The sequence below is a fragment of the Mus musculus genome, chromosome 19 (genome assembly GCF_000001635.26).
Source record: "Mus musculus strain C57BL/6J chromosome 19, GRCm38.p6 C57BL/6J".
Classification (NCBI taxonomy): domain Eukaryota; kingdom Metazoa; phylum Chordata; class Mammalia; order Rodentia; family Muridae; genus Mus; species Mus musculus.
In genome coordinates, this window is record NC_000085.6 from 36,907,711 (window position 1) to 36,932,506 (window position 24,796).

At 44.3% G+C, this 24,796-nt stretch overlaps 2 protein-coding genes across 2 annotated transcripts in view; one reads left to right on the forward strand and one right to left on the reverse strand.

Annotated features, from left to right (window-relative positions):
- Window positions 1-9,839: 9,839 nt before the first annotated feature.
- Window positions 9,840-11,889, reverse strand: Fgfbp3 (fibroblast growth factor binding protein 3). Its single transcript, NM_028263.1, has 2 exons — window positions 11,862-11,889; window positions 9,840-11,567 (listed from the first exon to the last, which is right to left on the reverse strand). Exon 2 carries the CDS (start codon window positions 11,504-11,506, stop codon window positions 10,754-10,756), a length of 753 nt encoding a protein of 250 aa, NP_082539.2. The 5' UTR covers window positions 11,507-11,567; window positions 11,862-11,889; the 3' UTR covers window positions 9,840-10,753.
- Window positions 11,890-18,368: 6,479 nt separating this feature from the next.
- Window positions 18,369-24,796, forward strand: part of Btaf1 (B-TFIID TATA-box binding protein associated factor 1) — an 87,979-nt gene continuing 81,551 nt past the window's right edge. The window contains exon 1 of the mRNA NM_001080706.1: window positions 18,369-18,691. Within this exon, the coding sequence (NP_001074175.1) occupies window positions 18,678-18,691 (14 nt within the window). The 5' untranslated portion in view covers window positions 18,369-18,677. The remainder of the gene's footprint in view (window positions 18,692-24,796) is intronic.

Below are 24,796 nucleotides of genomic sequence, written 5' to 3' on the forward strand. Positions count from 1 at the left end.
TTAAAAAAATTAAAATGGGGGGGGAGGGCTGGAGAGATGGCTCAGTGGTTAAGAGCACCGACTGCTCTTCTGAAGGTCCTGAGTTCAAATCCCAGCAACCACATGGTGGCTCACAACCATCTGTAATGGGATCTGATGTCCTCTTCTGGTGTGTCTGAAGACAGCTACAGTGTACTTACATATAATAAATAAATAATAAATTAAAAATAAATAAAAATTCATTTTAAAAAAAGATGTCTCTATTTCATCTTACACCTGCACTGCCTGCCTGTGTGGACTTGCATCACGTGCCTGTTCGGTGCCCTCAAAGGTCAGCAAAGGCAGCTACAGACGGTTCTGAGCTACCATTTGGGTCTCTCCACTAGTACAAGTGCTCTTAACCAGTGGGCCATCTCTCCAGTCCCCAGTTAGTGAAATGCTCAGTAGGTAAAGGTGGCTGACGCCAAGTCTGACAACCGGAGAAGGGTCCCCAGACTGCAAATGGTGGAGAGACCTGAATCCCGCAGGCTGTTTTCTGACATCTTCATATGCACCCGTGGCCTGAGTGTGTGTGCACGAGCACACATGCACATGAGTGCACATACATTCAATTGTAGTGTAAGGATAATAATAATGCCTCCTGAAGAGCACAGGGGTCCTGGGGAACCAAAGGGGAGGAAGCCCACCTCTTCCTGGGCACTGGGATGGTACTAAGTATTCTAAGGAGAAAAAAAATCTGTTACAAGTGCTGTTGGTGCTAATAAAATACCCTTTACACTTATGTTATAAGCACACCTTCTGCTGTTCATTTTCCTGTAAATAAGCACAGGAATTGGAGATAAAGCAGCTGATAAAGCTCTTCCTTGCTGCCTTAGATGCTTTGAGCAAAAGGGTTTTCAGTAAAACAGCCAGGTGGGCTGTAAAATGAATTATATATTCTAGCTAGCCTGTATAAAAGACAGGAAATCAAATTGGGGACCAAGGTTTACAGAGCAAAGGCTGTGCTCCTCTTTGGGCAACTAGATCTTGGGGGTACAGATTTGAGCCTTTGAGTACATAGCAGAACCAGACCAGCCGCCAACAATGGGCTACCCTTGTGGCAGCACTAGCCATTTTTGAATACTCTTCAGATGCCTTGAAACAACAATGCAAAAAAATTTTTGTTTTGTTTTGTTTTGTTTTTTGGAGACAGGGTTTCTAGTGTAGCCCTGGCTGTCCTGGAATTCACTCTGTAGACCAGGCTGGCCTCCTACTCAGAAATCCACCTGCCTCTGCCTCCCAAGAGCTGGGATTAAACTCATGCGCCACCACTGCCCGGCAGATTTTTTTTAAAAGATGTATTATTTATTATATGTAAGTACACTGTAGCTGTCTTCAGACACACCAGAAGAGGGCATCAGATCTCATTACAGATGGTTGTGAGCCACTATGTGGTTGCTGGGAATTGAACTCAGGACCTCTGGAAGAGCAGTTGGTACCCTTAACCACTGAGTCACCTCTCTAGCCCCGGTAACTCGAGTTCTAAGGGATCTAACAGCTTTTTCTGGACTTCATGGGCACTGTGGGCACCAAAATGATGTGCTCAAAATCCACACATAGACACACAAACATATACACATAAATAAAACTAAATCTCAAGGGCTGGAGAGCTGACTCAGCAGTACTGAGCAGTACAGAGAACCATTACACGTAATTACAGTATTGATCAGTACACATCATTACAGATAATAACATAAAATTTAAGAACAAAATAAATCTTTAAAAAATAGAATGAAAGAAAGCAAGAGAGGGAGAGAGAATGAGATATAGAGAGAAGGAAAGAGAAAGAAAGAAAGAAAGAAAGAAAGAAAGAAAGAAAGAAAGAAAGAAAGAAAGAAAGAAAGAAAGAAAGAGGGAGGGAGGAAGGAAGGAAGGAAGGAAGAAAGAAAGAAAGAAAGAAAGAAAGAAGGAAAGAAAGAAAGAAAGAAAGAAAGAAAGAAAGAAAGAAAGGAAGGAAGAAAGGAGAGAGGGAGGGAGGGAGGGAGGGAGGAAGGAAGGAAGGAAGGAAGGAAGGAAGGAAGGAAGGAAGGAAGGAAGGAAGGAAGGAAGGAAATCAAGCCAGCCTCCATGAAGCCAATTCCACTTTGGCCACAAGGGGCGCACTTTCTCTGGTTGCGGGTCTGTATGACTGATGCTGAGTCAAAGCTGTGATTGGCTTCCTCCTCTGAGCAAGCTAATTAGATGGCTGGAGATACTCTTTTGGGCCACCTCGTTGGTGCTTGAGATATCAAGCCCACTCACGTGGTGGTCTTTTCTTGACCCCTGAAAAAGCCTCAGAGACAGTTCCTTGCCCTGAGTTCCCAAAGATCCCAATTGTCTTCTATTGTCAGTTTCCTAGCCAGGCTACCTAAAGTCATCTGCTCGACAGCGGACCCTGGTGGCTTCAGGCCAGCGCACTAGCTGTACCTGTGGGACTCAGTTCTCTCCTTCCATGGTGTGGATTGCAGCGGTGGAACTCAAGCTGTCAAACTTATAGGCAAGAGCTTTTACCTTCTCAAGCCATCTTGCCTACCCATAGGTTGCGGATCTTCACTAGGCTTTCTAGGAGCATAAAAATGCATCTGAGATGCTGATTGCATATCCACATATTGACTTTGATCACATGAACTACAGGATTAAAGAGAGGACGATCCGAAACATCCTCTGCTCCCTAGATTCTATTATTACCATTTTTCAGGGTGCTCCAGACTTTACATTTTGTTTTGCCCCCCCTCCCCTGCCCACGTTTTTTAATTGAGAGCATTCAGTGCTTCCAGTGGTTCTAGGAAGAGATTAAATTAGAGAAGTAAGGAAATTAGGTGCCTCTGCATTCTTCTTGGTATTTCACCCTGTAGCACTGCCTAGGAACACTTCCACGTCTCCACAGCGCATGACCAACCGCTAATTTTGACATCTCACCCTTCTAGGATCTCACCAAGTTCCCCACATCGTAACAATAGATGAGCAAGGCCCCTAGTCCTGTTTTGACTTCGAGAAGAATCATCATCATTGTAACCATTGTGCCCGAGAACAAAGGAACATATGGATCAAAGCTTTTGAGTTTTCAGTCCCATCACATGACCACCCAGCTCAAAGGCAGCTACTGTCCACTGAAGGACTGGTGGGATCCGCAGCTTCTGGGCTTTCAAAGGGAGTTCCTATGGTTACCTAGAGACAGCACCCTCGCTGCAACATCCGCATTGTTGGGGGCTGTGTTGCCAACATTCCTTCTGCGAGGCTGTATTTAGCCACTTCAAGCTGTAGCCCTTGGTGACAGCATCTTTCCTCTCACAGATCCTTTCGTCCCCCCTGCTCATCTATGTCCTTTTGGTTTCCCTTTCCAACCTGAGAATCAGCTTGCCTAATTGGATCCGAAAATCCTACTGGTGTTGAAATTGTTATAACATTTAAATGTATACACTGATCTTAAATGTTAATGTATCTTATGTAATAATGGCAATCTATAGGTTTTTATTTGAATCGTTAGTCTCTAGCCCCGACGTATTTCTTTTGTTTTTCATGTAGCTTTCCTATATAGTTCCTGTTAGATTCACGCTCCTTTTACCCTGTGCTGTGATTTATTTGTTTTATTTATTTATTTATTTATGTATTTATTTATGTATTTATTTATGTATTTATTTATTTGGTTTTCGAGACAGGGTTTCTCTGTATAGCCCTGGCTGTCCTGGAACTCACTCTGTAGACCAGGCTGGCCTCGAACTCAGAAATCCACCTGCCTCTGCCTCCTGAGTGCTGGGATTAAAGGCGTGCGCCACCACGCCCGGCGTGCTGTGATTTATTAACAGCCATTTCTATTACACTTCTTACTTTTTGCTGTCTCTATATGATGACCCCACCTTCCTTCCTTCCTTCCTTCCTTCCTTCCTTCCTTCCTCCCTCCCCCCCTTTTTCCTTCTTCCTTTCTTTCCCCTGTACAGTGCTGAGGATGAAGCGCAGAGTGTGCACGCGAAGCACTTGCTTGGTTTGCCTCTGAGCCACGGCCTCAGCATTGATGATTTTAGGATGATTGATTGAAGTAGGCTTCTTGTTGAGAGAGAGAGACAGAGACAGACACAGAGGCAGAGAGAGGAGAAGGAGGAGGGGTTTGGGATGCTTTTATGGCTGCTTTTATATTTTAAAAAGGGGAGAATTTTGAATGTGATGAGCCAAGAGGTCACAGGGGGGACAAAACTCCGAGTAAGTTCATCAAAGCCTTGCAGCTGGAAGCACTGGTCAAGAACTAAAGAGACCGTTCTTTGAAGTTATAAGAAAGCTGTGGGGCTGGGAGGTCAGCTGTGGTCCCCAAGGCTCTAAGGCCATTTATGAACTCACCTCTCCTTTCAAGTCTTCATGTTGAAGACTCCCCTCCACGACTTCTCCAACCCTTCCAACACCCCCATGCTCTCCATACCCCCCTCCCTACCCCCATCTCTGTGCTTTTACATCGGGGATGTGAGTGCTGGCCAGTTCTGCAACATCCCCTTCTCTCTCTCTCTCTCTCTCTCTCTCCCTCTCTCTCCCTCTCTCTCCCTCTCTCTCTGTCTCTCTCTCTCTCCCTCTCCCTCCCTCCCCCCCTCCCCTCCCCCTCCCTCCCCCTCCCCCTCTCTCCCCCTCCCCCCCCCTCTCCTCCTGTTTCTGGTGCTGGAGAGTAAAACCTGGTCTTTACACATTTCAAACATACACTCTACCACTGAGCCACACCCTGACCCTCATATTCATTCATTCATTCATTCATTCATTCATTCACTGTTCTAAACTGAGAAGAGTTGCCAATGATTGATTATCTTGTATAATCTTTTTCCGAGGGAGATCTCCCTTTTGATGTCTACATTGACATCCGAAAGAAAAGAAGCTTTAGCTATATACTTATCTACACGTGCAACGAGTCAGGCTCTGTGCCCTTCCTGAGCATCCCTCTTAAGTCTCTCCACGGCACTGTGGTGAAAGTACTGTTATGGCCATCTCTGTTTCACAAGCAGAAAGATGAGACTCGGAAAGGGGGGGAGTGAATTGCCCAAGGTTACCCAGCTGCAAGACCCCAATCTGAACCCACGTGTGTTGGTTTCTATTGCACACATTGCTACTTAGATTTACCTATAATATTTCATGGCAGCAGAAGGGAAAAATGCCAAAACCTCCTCTTGGCGACTCTGAAATACTCTTCCGTTCTTACATTTCTTTGTACGGCAGCTGTAGGAACTAGCCACTTCAATTGTGCACTGTGGTGGCTGGGTGACCGAGTGTGGGGTAGCTAGCTGACCCTGTTAGCCAGCTGCATCTTACCAGCAGCATCTTCACACTTCCCATAACCCCATACTTTGCTTGGGCCATTACAAGTGGCTGTACCTGTAGAGAAGCTAGAACGGCCATTCCTGTCTAACACGGCATCCTGAAATGAGCAATGTCTGTGCTATGCTATACTCCCCAAGGCACGGCTGAAGTTTTCTCAGGGCTCCAATGCTGAGCCCCCTCCTACTCAATTCTCCTTAGTCCTTCTGTCTGCCTCTGTTGTCCTCAGGGTACTGCATGTCTGTGCATGACTGAGGCTCAGTTTCTAGTGCATCCTTGCCTAAATTCCGAGGAAAGGCAAGCGGCATATTACTTAAGCATAGTAAAGTTGAAGTTACACAAATCATTGGCAAAAGGTTAGTCACTGATCGTGCCTGTGTACAAAGATGGCTATAAAATATCCCTGGCTTGGGGGTACTCATCCAGGAAAAAAGGGGGGCCGGATTTGAGTGGATAGCTGGTACTTTATCACAAGGAACAATGGAGAAACGAGAGGTATATTTCCCTCCCCCTCCCTTTGCTTCCTTTCCCACCCATCTTGTACAGACAAAACAGGTCCTTCATCACTTAAACAAACCCTAGCCAAAACAGCCCAGAGGTTGGTTTCTTTTCTTTCTTTTTTATTTAATTATTTTATTTTATGAGACAGGCTTTCCCTATGTAGCTCTGACTGTCCTGGAACTCACTACACAAACAAGGCTGGCCTTATATCCACCTGCCTCTGCCTTGCAAGTGCTGGGATCACAGGCATGCAGCCAATTAATCCAGAAGTGATTTCTAATATTTTTTTAAGTTTTATTTATTTTGTTTATATGAGCACACTGTAGCTGTCTTCAGACACACCAGAAGAAGGCATCAGATCCCAACAGATGTTTGTGAGGCACCATGTGGTTGCTGGGAATTGAACTCAGGACCTCTGGAAGAGCAAGTAGCCAGTGCTTTTAACCGCTGTCTTAGTCAGGGTTTCTATTCCTGCACAAACATCATGACCAAGAAGCAAATTGGGGAGGAAAGGGTTTATTCAGCTTACTCTTCCACATTGCTTTTCATCACTAAAGAAAGTCAGGACTGGAACTCAAACAGATCAGAAAGCAGGAGCTGATGCAGAGGCCATGGAGGGATGTTCTTTACTGGCTTGCTTCCCCTGGCTTGCTCAACTTGCTCTCTTATAGAACCAAGATTACCAGCCCAGAGATGGCCCCACCCACAAGGGACCTTTCCCCCTTGATCACTAATTGAGAAAATGCCTTACAGTTTGATCTCATGGAGGCATTTCCCCAACTGCTTCTTGGTCATGATGTTTTGTCCAGGAATAGAAACTCTGACTAAGACAACTGCTGAGGGGCTGGAGAGATGGCTCAGCGGTTAAGAGCACTGACTGCTCTTCTGAAGGTCCTGAGTTCAAATTCCAGCAACCACATGATGGCTCATAGCCATCCATAATGAGATCTGATGCCCTCCTTTGGTGTGTCTGAAGACAGCTACAGTGTACTTACATATAATAATAAATAAAATAATGAATAAAATCTTTAAAAAAAAAAAGACAACTGCTGAACCATCTCTGTAGCCCCCCCACCCCAGAATTGATTTCTCATCCTGAAACTGTGCAGTCTACACTGGGTGATAGAAAGCCTGACAATATCTGGTTTCTCTTCTACCTCTGCACTATTTTTTGCTAGTAGATGCCCTTTACATGATGTCTGGGCACTTCTTCAGCTACAAGCACACATTTTGTTATGTTCAGGTTCAATTTCATATATTCAATATTCAAATATATATAACTTTCCTTTAAGATTCACACGCTATGGGCTGGTGAGATGGCTCAGCAGGTAAGAGCACCCAACTGCTCTTCTGAAGGTCCGGAGTTCAAATCCCAGCAACCACATGGTGGCTCACAACCATCCGTAATGAGATCTGACTCCCTCTTCTGGAGTGTCTGAAGACAGCTACAGTATACTTACATATAATAATTAATAAATAAATCTTAAAAAAAAAAAGATTCACAGGCTATTTTGGAATCCTGGTTCACTTTTTAAAATGATTGGAGATTTTCTTACTACTGATGATTTCTAGCATAATTATTTTCTCATCAGAGAACAGATTTTGCATTATTGAAGCTGTTTAGGATGAGTTGCAGTTGGTCTTGTTCAGAATATGGTCTGTATCAATGACTACACTAGGTTGGTCTGTTGTTCCTAGCTCTCCATGTGTCAATCAAGCCTGTTTTATGATAGTTCAAGTCTTTTTCCCTGCCCTCTTTTTTTGTGAGGGGCAGGGGTGCTCACTATGCAGCACAGGCTAGCCCATACTTATAATTCTCCTGCATCCACCTCCTAAGTGCTAGGATTACAGACTTCTGCCTTTACAGTTGGCTAACTGCTCCTCTGTGGTAATCTTTTGGGGGACCCTGTTTAACCTTGAACTTTGTGCAGAATATCAAAATGGAAAGTTTAACCCAGAGTTGTTTTTTTTTTTTTTTGTCAACAGAATGTAAAAAATTAAAGCAGACCTTTCAGGTGATAATTATGTGTAGGCAATGAGATATGATAGAAGGTTAGCATTTTATGAACCTACTAATACTCTTGTACAAATTTGCATTCTGAGTTAAGAATGCAGGGCAGATTGTCAGCATACTGAGACACTATGCTTAGCCACTTCCCATGCCTGCTAAGTAAAATTATAAAGGACCAGTAACTTAAGGGATTTTTTTTTTTTTTTTGAGACAGAGTCTCACCAAGTAGCCTTGGATCGGCTAGAACTCACGGTATAAACCATGCCAGCCTTGAATTCGTAGCTCTCCTTCCGCCTACCTCTGCCTACCTCTGCCTTCTGAGTGCCGAGTAACTTTGAAAACAGAACTAGAACACGATGGTTGTGTGTCTTTGATAATTCCTCTTTCTCCCACAGACAGAGCTACCAGCACCTTCCTCATTGACCCTTTCTGATCTCAGCCCTGACAGTAAGGAAATGCTAGTGTACCCTGGCAACTTTCCCTCCACTCTGCCTGGTGCCCCAGAGGAAATCATTCATCTTCCCCAGAACCTCCTCCTCCTCTTCCAGCTGACGCTTGTCTGTCTAGCGCGTCCTTCCATACTAGTCTAGATGTCCTAGACACAACACTCCTCCCTTTCCCTGACCATTTCAGTTGTCTTTTCTCCGGCTCTTTGAAGTCCGCCATCTCTCCTGGGTTACATCATGTACTTCACATGTTATATTTGTTGCTATTCGAGTTATTATGTCTGTGGAGAATTGCACGTATGATTCTAGAAGGCAATAAGTGTGCTTTAAAAACCCCAGACTTAGCCCAACCCAATCTCCAAAAAGACCTGGAGATACTGGGACTTCGCCAATGTCATTCAAAAGACAGATGGAGGGATCTGATCCCTTCCCTTCCACTGCAAGCAGCTGTTTCTTGTTCCCCAGCCAGGGTCCTGGCACAGCTCTTGGACACACAGACTTTGGTCCAAGAGCTATGGTCTTTTCTTCTTTCTTACAAAGACATTTGTTAGACTATCAGAGGGCATCCTGGGAGGGCCTGGTAGTCCTCTTTCCCAGAGAGATGAAAGTGTGATTCTAGCCACGGTTCTGGACAGTACAGATTTATTTCCATTCTTTTTATTGATGCAAGCTTTTTGCTCGTCTTTTTAGAGACTGTGTTTGTTGGGCCATACTTTTGGAGAATGGTCTCCAGATACCTTGAGTTTCCTTGGCCATGATTAATTTTATCGAAGGATCAGTGCTACTCAACACGTGACCACATAAGTCTACCCTCAGAGTATGATCCATCTGGATGTTCTAACAATTGCTTGAGTTCAGAAGTACACAAAATGTGTATAAAATAGTTTTTATGCCACAGAGGCAGATCAAATAGAAAAGGCCAGGAATTTGTTGCACTTACTAACATTTTTAAAGGGAGAGAGTAAAAAGAGAGGTATTCTACTTGGGAGGGTGAGGGTGGGGCTCCCACTGGCCTTGGGCTCAGGCTTAGGTAATATAAGGTAAGAAGATAACTGGACATGGTGGGGCATGCCTTTAACCCCAGCCACTTGGAAGCTGAGTCAGGAAGATTGCAGCATTCATGTCATGGCCTGCCCGGGTTGCAGAGCACAAGCATCTCACCTAAAACTTAAAACAAGTTTAGGAACTCCACAGGTCACCTCAGTTGGCATAGGAGCCTCCAGTCAAGGCAGAAGGCCTGAGTTCAGTCCCCAGGACCCATATGGTAGAGGGAGATAACTAACTCTGGAGGCAAGGTATACTCTGACTTTTGTGTGTGCATACATGCATGTAAACACATATAAGAACACACACACACACACACACACACCCCACACACAGATGATGGGGTGCTCAAATAAAGGTATATATACTTAGTAGACTAGGTAGGGGCCAAAGAGTACAATTCCCAGCATCCACGTGGCAGATCTCAGACCCATTTCTAAAGGATGGGATGTTCTCTTGTCTGTCCCACAGGATCCTCCATGCCCGGGGTACATAACCTCACACACACCCACAAAATAAAAATAAACAAATGAAAGAAATAGCAGAATTTCCATCATTTTACAACTCTTTAAATCCAATCAGTTTTTTTTTTTGTTTTTAATTAAAGACAGTTGTTACAACATATTTAAAAAACACACACATTTTAAATTTAATCACAGAAGAGATGAAGGGCCAAATGACCCAGATACGTGTTTACATTTTAGCTGATTTTAAAAAGAGTAATCAAAATTTAAAGGCTTGGAGTTTTTGTTTGTATTTGGAGATCTAGAGAGCACTGAACTTCTAAAATTCACTTCTGATTTTAGGTAGTTAATGAACTTTTCTGGACAGTAGGCTCAAAATTCAGTTAAAAAGTAGCAAAGGGACTGAAAAGCAATTGTCCTGATAATCCAGTCGTAGATTTATTATTTACCTATAAGGTTTTAATCTACATAGAAAGTGTGATGCCAGTCACACCCAGAGTTCATAACAATCCAGAAAGGGGGGTGGGTGGGTATTCATTTTCTCAAGTTGAAAACCAAGAAGATCTTGAAATATTCAACATGGTTCAGGTTCTTACTCACAGTTACATTTAATGAAAATGTGTTGATATACATTGTATCCCACTTCCTAGGAAAGATTCTCACCTCTTTAGTCACTTCATTCTTGCTAGTCTCAGCTTCTCTCCCTAGTCTACAATTTTCCCATACTTGATATAAATCTATTTGTTTCCACTTTTTCTTCTGCTCTTAAATCAGAGCTGAGATGCTTTAAAAAATAAAAATAAACATAAAATAAAAAACAAAAGCCCTCTCCAGCTGCTTCAGATTCTTCTTACCCTGACCCCTGACCCATTTTGGAATCCCGACTAGCCGACTAGCTTATTCTCCATCCCGGTTCCCTGTCCAAGGACATCTCCCGCCTCGGCTGCGCTACCCTCTGCTTCTCAGCACCTACCCCTAGTGCCCCTTGCCAGCCCGCAGCCTCAGCCATTCCAGAAGTTGACAAAGAAGTTGCAAAGGGAATGCCACTTCTCGGTGCAGTAGGTCTCAGTGAGCTCGGCATTCTGGTCCAGCCCATTGGGTTGGAATCCGGCCGCCGCAGGAGGCTCCGGAACTGGGTCTGAGCCCGCTTTCCTCCCGCCCGAGTTGGACTTCACTAGCAAGGGCTTCTTTTCCGGCTGGGAGCTTGGGGACCGCACCGACTGTCGCGACCGAGCCGGGCTCCGCGCCCTGGACCGGGGCGGCTCGCTGGGACGCGCGGGTAGGCTGGGGTGAGCGGGCGAGTGCAGGTCTGAGCCAGCCGTCTTGCGGGCGCACAGGCGTGGCGGCAGCGGCGCGGGGTCCAGGCAGGGCCGTGGTCTCCTGCGCAGCGCGCCCAGCAGCCGTCTCCAGTAGTGCGCGCGCCGGGCGCCGGTGGCCGCGCAGCGCTCCGGATGCCCGCGGTAGGCGCAATGCAGACTCGCCCCGCCCGGGGTCTGGCAGCGCAAGGCCAGCTCTCCGCCAGTCGGCGTCCCCGGGGCGGGTACCAAGAGCTGCCAGCTGCACGCGTGCTGCTCTGGACTCACGAAGCGACCGGAGGAGCCGACCGTGGGTCGGGAGGCCCGGGTCACTTCCCTGCCTGCTGCCCCCTTGTCCCTCCCGGCAGCCGAGAGGAGGCAGCCTCCCAGCAGCAACAGCAGCGTCAGCGGGGAGAGCGACGCCCGCGGCCTCGGAGGACTCATGCCCGCGTTGGCCATGCCACTCTGGGATTCCTGGGACCTCAGCGCAGGCAACAGGAGGCAAGGAGCATCCTAGGATCTGCGAATGAAGGCTACGGATGAGTCCCGCTCAGCCCTCTCCCTGGACACAGGAACCTGCCAACTCTCCTGACCGGACTTTCCCGAAACCAGTGTTCTCAGTTAGCAGGGAGAAGCCCCTTTAAAGAGCTGTCTGTCCTAAGGGAACAACTTAATGTTTAAGGAATCGTTTTTTAACATTCACTAAAATAGAAAAATGAAGTTTAATGATCACGCAACCACACACCCTCCACCCGTCACCAAACTGTCTACAAAATTATTTCAGATTAATCGGATACATGTACTTTTAGCTTACCGAATTCTAGAAGAGGTGGAAGGGCCCTATTGGAGTAGAGCGAATGACTGCATAAGGGATTAGTCTGTTTTAAACGGCTGTGAATGAACCTGTTATCAATGGGACAGAAGGGGCCTCCCCCTTCATGCCCCTCCCAGACTTCTCTCAGTAGGTTTCGGCCACTGCTAACACACACAGAAGATACACCCGCGTGCAGAAGCACGCGGAAGTGATAGAAGCAGCCATGTGACATGAAATATAAAATGCTGTATTTTGCTCTCACCGCTGAAAATAAGACAAATGTTAACAAAACTTTCTTTCCTTTTGAAACTTGTACATATTTATCTGGTCTATATATAGTTAAGAAAGATGAAATGAAACAATAATATTCAGAACCAGATGCTATTTGCAGGTTTTTTTTTGTTTTGTTTTGGTTTTTTTCGTTTTGCATTGCATGTATTTCTTCTGTGTGTGTGTACCCCAGAGATCCAACTCAGTTTGTAGGGCCCGGTGGGGTGACAAGTGCCTTTGCCTACTGAGTCATCTCAAAGGCCCCACTATTTTCAGTCTTTCTATTTATCATGTCACTCAGTTCTGTATTTTCATCAGTACATCCAAGTAGGGACATTTTGGTTTTTAACTATTTGGGATATGATAGATTAGTTCTAAATATTTTTTCAGAACTCAAAGGTCCTAAAAGGAATGATTTGCTTTGTGGTAGAAAAGTAATACAAATTCAAGTGGTGTAATGTTTAAGTAGTAATCTGTTCTTTGTATGCCTCTGTAGGAGGATAGAATTTGGGTTGGGTTAATTTTGCTGTTGTTTGTTTGTTTGTTTTTGGTTTTTCGAGACAGGGTTTCTTTGTGTAGCCCTGGCTGTCCTGGAACTCACTTTGTAGATCAGGCTGGCCTCGAACTCAGAAATCCGCCTGCCTCTGCCTCCCGAGTGCTGGGATTAAAAGCAAGCGCCACCACCGCCACCCACCTGCAAATTTTTTTTGTTTTGTTTTTTTTTTAAGGTTTATTTATTATTATATATAAGTACACTGTAGCTGTCTTCAGATGTGCCAGAAGAGGGCATCAGGTCTCATTATGGGTGGTTGTGAGCCACCATGTGGTTGCTGGGATTTGAACTCAGAACCATCAGAAGAGAGTTCTTACTCGCTGAGCCATCTCGCCAGCCCAAGGTTTATATATATATATATATAACATTTATAAAATAAAAAGAGAATTTTACATTTGTTTATTGTTTACTTGGTGTGTGTGCTCAAATGCTACAGTATACGTGAGGAAGTCAGAAGACAAGTTTCAGGAGTCTACTATCTCCTCCCACCTTGCAAGTCTCAAGAATTGAAGGATTCAACTCAGGTGGTTAGGTTTAGCAGCAAGTCTCTAATTTGCTGAGCCATCTTAGAAGACTCCCTTTTTAAAAACAGGGTCTCTTGGATCTTGAGTTTATTGTGTATCTGACTGTGACCTTGTATTTTAAGCAAAGTTATTTTTAAGCTTTGGGATTTTATATTCATCTCACTTTTAGCTCCATAGTATGTGGTCTTTTTTTACTTTAAGAGTATATTGCCGGGGCTGGTGAGATGGCTCAGTGGGTAAGAGCACCCGACTGCTCTTCCGAAGGTCCAGAGTTCAAATCCCAGCAACCACATGGTGGCTCACAACCATCTGTAACGAGATATGATGCCCTCTTCTGGTGTGTCTGAAGACAGCTACAGTGTACTTACATATAATAAATAAATCTTTAAAAAAAAAAAAAAAAAAAAGAGTATATTGCCAAGAGGCTGGGGAGACCCATGTGAGGGCAGAGAGGAATGGCTTCACAAGGTTGTCCTGTGATCTCTGATCAGTGCATACAAGCCCCTCCATTATACACAAGTAATAATAAAGTGGTTTTGATTTGTTTTGTTACAGCTTTTATTTCTCTAGGGAACAGGAATGTTGCTCACTGGTAGAGGACTTGCTTAGTGTGTTCAAGGCCTTTCACCTCTCAGCACTTAATTTCCTTATCTAATTTTGGTATTAATTATACCATTTTGTTTTGTTTTTTTCATGTTTGAGACAGGGTTCTCTGGGTAATAGCCCTTGCTGTCCTGGAACTTGATTTGTAGACGAGGCTGGCCTCGAACTCACAGAGATATATCTGTCTCTGCCTCCAGAGTGCTGAGATTAAAGATATGCACCACATTGCCTGGCTATACCAGTTAAATTTTTAATAAAAACATATTGGTACCTATGACATTAAGGAACACTAATGATAAAAAAACAGGAACTCTTAACGAAAGTTTCATAATACATTTCACAGATGTATTTAAATTTCTCAGAAAGCCAGGCGGTGGTGGTGCACGCCTTTAATCTCAGTACTTAGGAGGCAGAGGCAGGTGGATTTCTGAGTTCGAGGCCAGCCTGGTCTACAAAGTGAGTTCCAGGACAGCCAAGGCTACACAGAGAAACCCTGTCTCAAAAACCAAATAAATAAATAAATAAATAAATAAATAAATAAATAAATAAATAAATAAATATTTCAGAAAAACATTCTCTCATGTAAAGTACCAAAAGTAGTTACAGATACACCTCCTTGCCCACCAAATGCTCTGATATTATCAAGGGCTGGAAGGCTCTTGATAGATTTTTCAGCTAAAGTCTGACATCTTGTGGCCTTATTCTCAATTACATTAAAATTATGAGCTAGATCCACAGATGTCACAAACATCAAGAAGAAAAGGGAAGGGCACACAGAAAAATCAGGATAACTTCAAAAGAGCCGGGCAGTGGTAGTGCATGACTTTAATTCCAGCACTTGGGAGGAAGAGGAAGGCGGATTTCTGAGTTCAAGGCCAGCCTGGTTTACAGAGTGAGTTCCAGGACAGCCAGGGCTACACAGAGAAACCCTGTCTCAAAAAACCAAATAAATAAAAAAGATAAGTTCAAAAGCATGGTAAACGAAGCAGAGCTGGAGTAGCCTGGTGGCTCATGCCTGTAATTCCAACACTAAAGGCTGAGGCAGGAGAAGCACACACTCAAGGCTAGACTGGGCAGCATAGTGAGGTTCAGGTCAGCCTGAGAAACAGCAAGACTGTATTAAAAACTAGTAAAGAAGTAAACCACAAAATAGCATAAGGTAACCTTTTATAGCTGGAGTGAAGAGTGCTTACTGTACTGCTCTAGCAGAGAAGCAGAACTGGGTTCCTAGCAGCAAAGCCACCTGAACTCCAGTTCTAGGGGCCCATCACTGTCACCCTCTTCTCTCCTTGGTGGAACCTGTACTCACATGTACATACTGCCACACATACACAGGACTAGAAATAAAATCTTTCCAAGGGAGGTCCAACCCCATCAGCCCTGGGCTGTGAATAACAACTCTTCCCTCCTCTGAGAGTACATTTCAAGTGTTCTGGGTTCCACTTGTCTGAGCCTGCTGCTGGGGGGGGGGGGTGGTTTGTGGAATTTTCTCTCGACATTCCTTTTTATTCTGTAGCTCTCCCAGACTATGCTCTTGAGTGTTTGAGTTTCACGTGTGAATACAGTGGCTTTATTACTCTCCTCCATTAATGTCCTCCTACCCTTTCAGTTTCCTTCCTGGCCCTGACTGACCTTCTTCTCTCTTCTCCCAAGTGCATTCTAGCTGCCTCTTAGGAAGAAAGAGGTTGTAGGCTTGGAGAAGGTGGGGCAGAGCCTTTGAGTCCACCTGGAGAACTGTCTCCAGTCCAGCGGTTCCCTCTAACTCACTGCTGTCCCTTCTAATATCTGATGGCAAGGCTGCAGGTACTGGGTCTGGCCAGGCCCATGTTCCTTAGCTCTGGGTAGCCAAATAGAGGGGCGTTCACACCCCTTACTAAGCACAAGCACCTTAGTCTTAACCCCTCCAACCACCATCACAGATCCCAAAGCACAATCTCTGGTAATCTGTCAAGCACTTGAGCCTGGCCAAGGTCCTGGCTTTGTAAGGGGGCAGCTCCCTCGCATTGAGAGGTCTTATAGGCAGGGACCATTGGTTCCAAGAACTTCAAGAGGTGGCTCTGGCTCAGGGACTGAGTGGAGCTGGTATCAAATCAGGGGAGTAAGGCAGAGTGTGTTTCTACAGCCACTATAAACTGGGGATATACATGGATCCTCAAGAAATGTATAGGTCTAGTAGTCAGTGCCATGCTTCTCAAAGTCAGCATGCCATAGAATTATAAATGTATTTCATTATAGAACACTGACCTAGAAGCTGGTGGGATCTGGTATCATAAGTGCTATAATGCACTAGATTTCTTTTCAATTCCATTATGTGTAACTTCAGACAACCATACTGTCAAAAATTGTGAACTAGTGTTATTTTCCCCACTCCACAGTTGAGGAATTAAGATACAGAAATTAAGTAACTCGTTCAAGGCTATGCTGTTAACAAAAGGAGTCATCAGAAATGGAGGTTTAGCTCAGAGTCGCACTGTGCCTAGCATGAGCCAGTCCCTGGACTCATCGGCTTAATGAGTAGGGTTGAGTGCTTATTCGGCAGTCATTTGGTTCAGTGCTGTGTGTTCCCATCTAGTCCCTACCAACTCCATCAGCACCATTATTTTCTTCACTTCCCAGATGTAGAAATGAAACTTAGTGATATTATAAAAGTTCTTTGGACACATAGTTGTTATGTGTTATGAGAAAGGACTTAAAAATGAGCCAGTTCAGCCAGGGTGGTGGTGGTGGTGGTGGCACACCACACTTTTAAATCCAGCACACACGAGGCAGAGGCAGGAGGTCAGGGCCAGGTTGGTCTACAGAGGGAGTGCCAGGACAGGCAGGGCTACACAGAGTAATTCTGTCTTTAAAAAACAAAAACCAAACCAACACAAAATGAAATCAAAGTCAGTAGTTAAGAGCACATGACTGGTCCAGAGTGCCTGAGTTCAATTCTCTCAGGAAGCTCCAACCACCTGTAACTTCAGCTCCAGGAATTTTAGATAGTCTCTGGCCCCCTGGCCTCTGTAGGCAGAAGCTACACACATACACATTTTTTAAAAATCTATTGCCTTTGGGGAAAAAAACCAAGTTGATAACAATAGGCCTTTCCTCTCTTCAAAGCTTTAGACTATATATATATGTATATATATATATATGTGTGTGTGTGTGTGTATACATACATATATATGTGTGTGTGTATATATGTGTATATATATATATATATATATACATATATATAGTTTTATTTATATGAGTACACTGTCCCTCTCCTCAGACACACCAGAAGAGAGCATCAGATCCCATTACAAATGGTTGTGAGCCACCATGTAGTTGCTGGGAATTGAACTCAGGACCTCTGGAAGAACAGCCAGCATTCTTAACTGTTGAGCCATCTCTCCAGCCCTGGACCTATATTTTTTGATACTAGGGAAAACATATAGAAAATGTAAACTAGATCATTTCTCTTGCTCAAAACACTCTTCTATACTTCGTATAGAACCCAAATCCTGGGCTTCTAGCCCCACCGTGGAAAAACATCACACTACTTTATAGCTTTGCCTTGTAATGTAAGGGGTAATGTTAGTCACCTGTGCAATACTTTAGCAAGTACTTAGTTCATCTTTTCCTATACAGATCTATTTTACAGTTCACCAAGTTCTTGTGAACTTTCCTGGGTTCATGACATCCCTCCCCACCTTCCACAACCTTTTACAGTGCTTCTCATCATACAGATGACAAGCAGACTCAAAGCCTGAGACATAACTTCTAAATAGGTAACAAGAAGCTAGTGGGCATGTTTTATAAGGAAGGGCGACAGGACAGGTGCTTTTGATGATTAATCTGTCAGTGGCCTATAAACTGGGCTTGCCGAAACTAGAGAAATACTAGTTTGACTACTGGCATTAAAAACAAATTCTAAGGCTATGGTAGTTTACAGAGGAGTGTTTGGCAGTGGAGGGACGGAAGGAGGAAAAGACGGGAAGAAGGGTGATAGGCCTAGGCAAAATCATTAGCAGTCCCTTCACCATTTATGCAGAACTTAATGGTAAATAATAGTAAACACACACTTGAGCCTCCTCCCACCCTCTTCCTCGCGGAACCACACTGCAAATTCTTGGCCCGGAGATTGCTTTGTAGCCCAGACTGACCCCCAATTTCACAATCTGCTGCCTCAGCCTCCCAGGTGCTAGGATTATAGGCCTGCACCACCCTAGCCAGCCCTCGGCAGTGTTTCCTTCTTGACTTCATCCCGCCCACAGCATCGCGACCTGGGCCGGAGTCTCCTTTCTCCAGTTTGTTCCTGTTTGGAAGCCGCCTAGCTGGGTAGTAGGGTCAGGATGGAGAGAGCACTTAGAGACCGAGGTTTGGAACTTTCGGAACTTTAGCTAGGTGATCTTTATCGCTCTCTGGAAGATCAAGACCTCTTTCCGTTTCTCCCATTAATCTTAAAGACTGGGAGCCGGGCTCCCGATCCACGCTGCCAACCCGCTCCCACTGCCGCGGGGCGCTGCTACATTCCGCTCGCCGGCAGGGAGTGGGGATGGGGGGGGGGGGAAAACGTGCCGGTGACGTCACTTCCGGCGTGCAGACGCTAAGTCCGGCGTGCCGGCGTCTGCGTCAGCAGAGAGCGGGGCTGGGGGCACCCGGTTTGAAGTGGTGCGGGTCAGAGCGGCGCCGCCTCCGCCCGTGTGTGGGACCCTGGTCGCTGCGGAGACGAGCTCCGGTGGCCGGCACATGCCGGAAGGCCCGTGCGGGCCGCTCCACGCCGCGCCGCCTGCCGCCCTGCGCCCGGCGGCCTGGGCCTGCGCCGCTCTGCTCGGGAAACGAACGCCGGAGCGGCGCGGCGTGTAGCTCCCTGAGAGTTCCGAACCGCCGGCGCCGGCCATGGCGGTCTCCAGGTGGGTGTCGCCGCCCGTCAGCTAACGGGGAGCGCGCGCGGGCGGGCGGGCGAGGCTGTCGGTCGGCTCCCGGCGCGACGGTGCGGGGCGTGAGCGCTGCTTCTCGTTCGCTCGCCCAGACTTCCGAGGCTTCCCTCGGCTGGCAGGCGCTTTGGGCTCGGGTTACCCGGAGAAGTCGGCTCACGAAGCGCTTTTTCTCCTGGTTAAATGTGACTCGGCGCGTTCGATCTGGCTTTTTTTTTTTTTTCTTTTTTCCTTTTTTCTTTTTTCTTCACCACGTTGCTCCTCTTTGGTTTCTCTTCCCTCTTTGAATTTCTAGGCGAGTTTCTTTTCTTTTTCTTTCGTAGTATCAAAGTCTGTTCCCAAACCACCATTTCACGGCAAAACTTGGTAGTAACTGTCGATGGAGGCGGGGGTTGAAACACTGTTATCTAAGAGACCATCTGGTTATGCTAAATTTTAAAAAAAATTTACAGCGTAACGGGTATAGTCTTGCTCACTTTTTTCTTGAGGTCTAATTCCTCCTTTTTGTTAAGCAGTAAGTATTCTGTCAATCAGCGTGTGGTCTTAAGCAGATGACTATTTTAGCATCTTTCCCCAAGCGTTATCACAGATCTTAAATTATTGTAAAATTTTGCCCACGTGGAAGAGTCTGGGAAAATTATGGAAAGACGTATAAACATTTAACTTGTGTAGCTTCTGATGATAGAATGAGTTGAAAACTTGGAAATGATTTTGGTGTCCCGCTGACGTTTAAGTCGTCGGGATGGTCTCTCCGTGTTTAGTCATTAAGAGTTACCAAAGTCCTTTAGGGATGATGAGATAATGAGAATTGAGTCCTTTCACCAAATGGACTGAGGGAGATAAATGACGAAAATAAACAGCTTTCACTAATTTTTCGAAATTAGTTGAACACATTCCTTTATGCACACTCTTATAAGGAAGGAGTAACCCAAGTCACACACTCCCTAGGTAACTGATGAAATAGTGTGTGGGAGAATCCCATGGGAGCTGAGTGAAGGGAGTTGCTAGGTACTGGTAGTAGGGACAGCTAATTTTTATTTCATAAGCAGACTTAGTGGGAGAAAGACTCTTATTTCAGCACCTATGAAACTGCTTTAAGAGAATACAAGTGGCATTTATTTCTGCAAGTACAGATAGATTTATCTTATAATTTATCTTCCATGTAAATGCATAAATATATACACCAGAAATATGTTGGTACATGAGCATGAGATTTAAAGTCTCTTTTCTGTCTTCTCTTTCTTCTTTGAGACAAGGGGCTCATGTAGCCCAGGCTAGCCTCGAACTCAGAAGGAGCTTTGGTTCTGGGATTAGAGATGTGGTGTTACCTGGCCTTCTCAGGGTTTTTTAATTTAAGGGAATTAGTACTTCCTTTCGTGAAGTAGGTTTATATTTGTACAATGTTGGAAAGCGTTATAGAGGCAAAATGATAGTGCTTTAAAAAAATTGATCTTTTTCGCTTAGCACTAATCTATAGATCCAACTTTTGAAAGAAAGAGTGGGCTTTAAAGGCTTTTGGTCCTCATGATCTGCTTTCAAAGAGAACTGCTGTTTGTTGTTCCTGTTTTTTTTTTTTTTTTTTTAAAACTCACTGCCATAATTAAAGCCAGCCACATTTTATAGAAGCTTCTTCCATGCTTAGTTTAGTAATCTAAATGTAAGCGAAGGCTTTGGATGCCTTGCTTGGGAGGAGGTATTGGACTTTTAAAAATATTTGTGGATTCAGTTTGAAAAACAAACTTTGTAGTTTCAGGTCTGATGTCATGCACTAAGCATAAGTCTGTGCTGAGTAAGCTCCATTTTTCTCTCGTTGCTATTGTGGAAGTGGGGATTCCTTTAAGTACTTTTATGTAAAATAGGCAGAATGTAGTTTGAGAAATGGAGATCGTGTGCCAGAATCAAATAAATACTTTTGCTCTGTTTATGTCAATGCCCATAACTGTAGAGAAACCTTATATTTTTAAGACCCCTTAACCTCACCCCACAAGGGTTACTCTGTGTAACCTTGGCTGTCCTGGAACTTGTTCTGGTTCTGTAGAGTACACTGGCTTTGAATTTAGAGATCCACCTGCCTCTGCCTCCTGAATGATGGGATTAAAGGTATGTGCCACCACTGCCCAGCATTTTAAGATTTTATAAACATTGGTACTGTTGCTCCTTCTTCTGTCCGGAAATCTGGAGTAGTCTTCCTGTCTTTTTCATTTCCTCTTATCTAGCCAGTCACTAGGTCCAATCCTGCCCCACCTTTCTAAGCTTCCTGCAGCCCCTCTTTCTGACTTTCTATAATTGACGCGTTATCCAAACTCCAAACGTCTAGTCCAAGACATCTGCAATAGGTGAGGGGGCGTACACGCACTCTTACACACACACTCAACAACACAAACTTTTTTCTTCCTTTCTTCCCTCTTTTTCTTTCATTTTTTTTCTTTCTTTCTTTCTTTCTTTCTTTCTTTCTTTTTTTTTTTTTTTAAAGGAAAGGGGTTTTATTTTGGCTCAGTTTGAGAGTAAAGTTGGTCATGGTTAGGAAGGCGTGTGGGAACATGAGACAGTTGGACACACTGCATCCACAGTTAGGAAGCAGAAAGAAATGCTCTCTTTAAAAAGTTTTGTGTGGCCAGGCATGGTGGCACAACGCCTTTAATCCTAGCACTCGGGAGGCAGAGGCAGGTGGATTTCTGAGTTCGAGGCCAGCCTGGTCTACAAAGTGAGTTCCAGGACAGCCAGGGCTATACAGAGAAACCCTGACTCAACCCCCCCAACCCCCCCCAACAAAGTTTTGTGTGAGGGGCTGTTGAGATGGCTCAGTGATTAAGAGTGCTGACTGCCCTTCCAGAGGTCCTGAATTCAATTCCCAGCAACCACATGGTGGCTCACAACCATCTGTAATGGGATCTGATGCCCTCTTCTGGTGTGTTTGAAGACAGCTACAGTGTACTCATATACAAAAAATAAATACATAAATAAATAAGTATAACCGCCTTCACCTGCAGCAGCAGCAGCAGCAGGAGGAGGATCTGACCAGCTCACAGCAGCTTTTTTCTTTGTACTTGTTCTTGTTGGCATCTCCAAATTATTTATCACTTCAGTCATGTTATTTGCTAATATGCAATTTTTTTTTTTTTTTTTTTGAGACAGGGTTTCTCTGTATAGCCCTGGCTGTCCTGGAACTCACTTTGTAGACCAGGTTGGCCTCGGAACTCAGAAAGCCACCTGCCTCTACCTCCAGAGTGCTGGGATTAAAGGGATGAGCCACCACACCCGGCACAAATTTTAATTAGATTATTTTTCTGCCTATATCTGGCTAGCTTTCTGTTGCCTTAAGATGAGGTCCAAATTCCCAAGCTTCTTGTAGATCTTTTGGTTCTTGCATCTTGCATCAAGTTCTCTGCACTTACTGTCCTCCCTCCCTTCTGTCCTCCTTTCCCAGAATATTTTTACTTCCCATTTTTTTGTATCTAGCACAATTAATCTTCTCATCTTGTCTGTCTTTCTTGTTACAGTTTGAGTTGTGCCTAAATGCCTACACATCACACTTTGTTGGAAGTCTTCTTCCAACACCTGTGCTATTTGCAGTGGTGTGTTTTTTTTTTTTTTTTTTTTTTTGTCTCACAAAGTATCACACTTAGTAGCTGGCTGCTTAATTGTTCCCTCTTTTGCTGAATTAATAAATTCTGTTTGGGACAGAAATGTGTCTTGTCTTTCCATCTTGAGCAGTGTGTCTGGTTTTTAGGAGCCATTCAGTGCAATTTATTTTTTATTGTCTTTTTCTTATTGGAGACAGGAGTCTCAATGTAGTGCCTAAGCTATTCTTTTTTTCATTTTCCCATAGCTGAGACCACAGGAATTTGTCACTTTCTCAGTGAGTGTTTCCTAGTTCAGCTGTAGGTTTTTGCTTGGTCATACTGGGGATTGAACTCAGGAACTTACAAATGCCAGCCAAATATTTTACCACTGAACTATAATTCTAGTTTTGGTGTTGTGAGGTAGACTCTGGATATGCATTCCAGGCTGGCCCGCAACTATATTATCAGCCTGTCCTGCCTCTGCTAGGTTTATAGGTACACTAAAGAACTGACACCTGCCGGGTGTGGTGGGCACGCCTTTAATCCCAGCACTGGGGAGGCAGAGGCAGGTGGATTTCTGAGTTCGAGGCCAGCCTGGTCTACAAAGTGAGTTCCAGGACAGCCAGGACTACACAGAGAAACCCTGTCTCGAAAAACAAAACAAAAAAGAAAAAAAGAAAAAAAAAAAGAACTGACACCTAACTATGCTTTTGTTGTTGTTGGGAAGGACATTTACTTTAGCTTTGCATATTTCTAAGTATATTCTGTATTTATGAATATATATATAGGTATATATAAGTTCATATTTATGTGTGCTTATAAACAGTCTAATGATTATTCTTTTAAAATATTTATTTTTATAGTTTTAATTATGTATATGTGAATGCCTCTATGTGAGGTATGCATGTGAGTGCAGGTTACCTTGGAGGCCAAAGACATCAAATTCCCTGGAGCTGGGTTTACAGTTTATTGTGAGTGGCCTAACATGGGTTCTGGGAATCGAACTCAAGTCCTCTGGAAGAAAAGGAAAGAGTTCTAAACTGCACTCCAGCTCAGGATCGTGTGTGTGTCTGTGTGTGTGTGTGTGTGTGTGTGTGGTGTGCTGTGCTCGAGAGCGTGCATGTATGTATGTATGTATATGTGTGTGTGAATGAATGAGTATGCTGATGGTGACACACCAGAAGAGGGCATTGGATCCCATTACAGATGGTTGTGAGCCCCTTGTGATTGCTGGACCTCTGGAAAACCAGCCAGTGCTCTTAACTGCTGAGCCATCTCTTCAGCCTAGGATCATACTTTTAAAAAAATAAATGATCAGAATAGTTTTAAATGTTTTAAAATAAGTCCTGTTACAACATGTTTTTTGTGATGTAAATTATATGTAATGTAACCCTGCATTTTGTGTGATAAAAAAATTACTGATTCTGCTTACATTCTTTTTTTTTTTTTTTTTTTGGTTTTTCGACACAGGGTTTCTCTGTATAGCTTTGGCTGTCCTGGAACTCACTCTGTAGACCAGGCTGGCCTCGAACTCAGAAATCCGACTGACTGCCTTTGCCTCCCAAGTGCTGGGATTAAAGGCATATGCCACCACTGCCCAGCTACAGTGAACTTTGATCTGTGGGTGAGGATATAAATTTTGTATAAGTAACTGAACGAAGGCAGCACTTGAAAATCTCTGTAAAATTCTCTGCAGAATATCATTGGAAGATATGTCTTCTTTAGGAGCTTACTGCTTAACTGCTGTTAAAATGTGGGTGCTGGGAAGTCAGCTAAACTTGCTATGTTTGCCCCGTAAAGCTTTGCACCCCCCCCCCCCCAAATTCGTACTTGTTAAGAGCTTGTACTGTTGCTTTCAGTCAGTCTAGGTATTATTTGCTAAATCTTTGGATTCTATCTTTTTGGCTTTGTGACACACACTCTGTTATCTTTTTGACTTAGGGGGAATTAGAAGCAGAAAAGGCAACTCTAGAGTGCCCCCCCCCCCCGCCCGCCCCCAGGGTTTCTCTGTATAACCCTGGCTGTCCTGGAACTCACTCTGTAGACCAGCCTGTTAGTTAGGTTCTAAGTTTAATGTAGATTTGCCTTTCTTTGAGACTGGGTCTTGCTTTTGTAGTCTAGGTCAAACTCCAGTTGGGTCTTCTCTCAAACTCCTGACTACTGGGCTTGCAGGCTTGTACCACCATGACCTGCATAGTGTAGATTAGAAAATGTGTGTGTGTGTGTGTGTGTGTGTGTGTGTGTGTGTGTGTGTGTGTGTTTGAGTGAGAGTGATACACACTTGCTTAAAGGGCAATTTGAGGAAGTTGGTTCTCTTTCATCATTTGAGTCTGGGGGATTTAACTGAGGTTATCAGTCCTACCAGTACCTACCTTTACTAGATAAGCTATCTTTGCAGACCTGATACATTGTTTTTGGTGTGGTTGCCTGTTTATGCCCTAAGTGATTGAGTTGACTGTTGTACAGTACTATTTACCTATTGGACAGATAAGTAGAGTGCAGTTTATATTATTTTTCT

Excerpts from the sequence above, each read along its gene's own strand:
- Fgfbp3 (NM_028263.1), bottom strand. The coding sequence starts at position 11,506 with ATGGCCAACGCGGGCATGAGTCCTCCGAGGCCGCGGGCGTCGCTCTCC.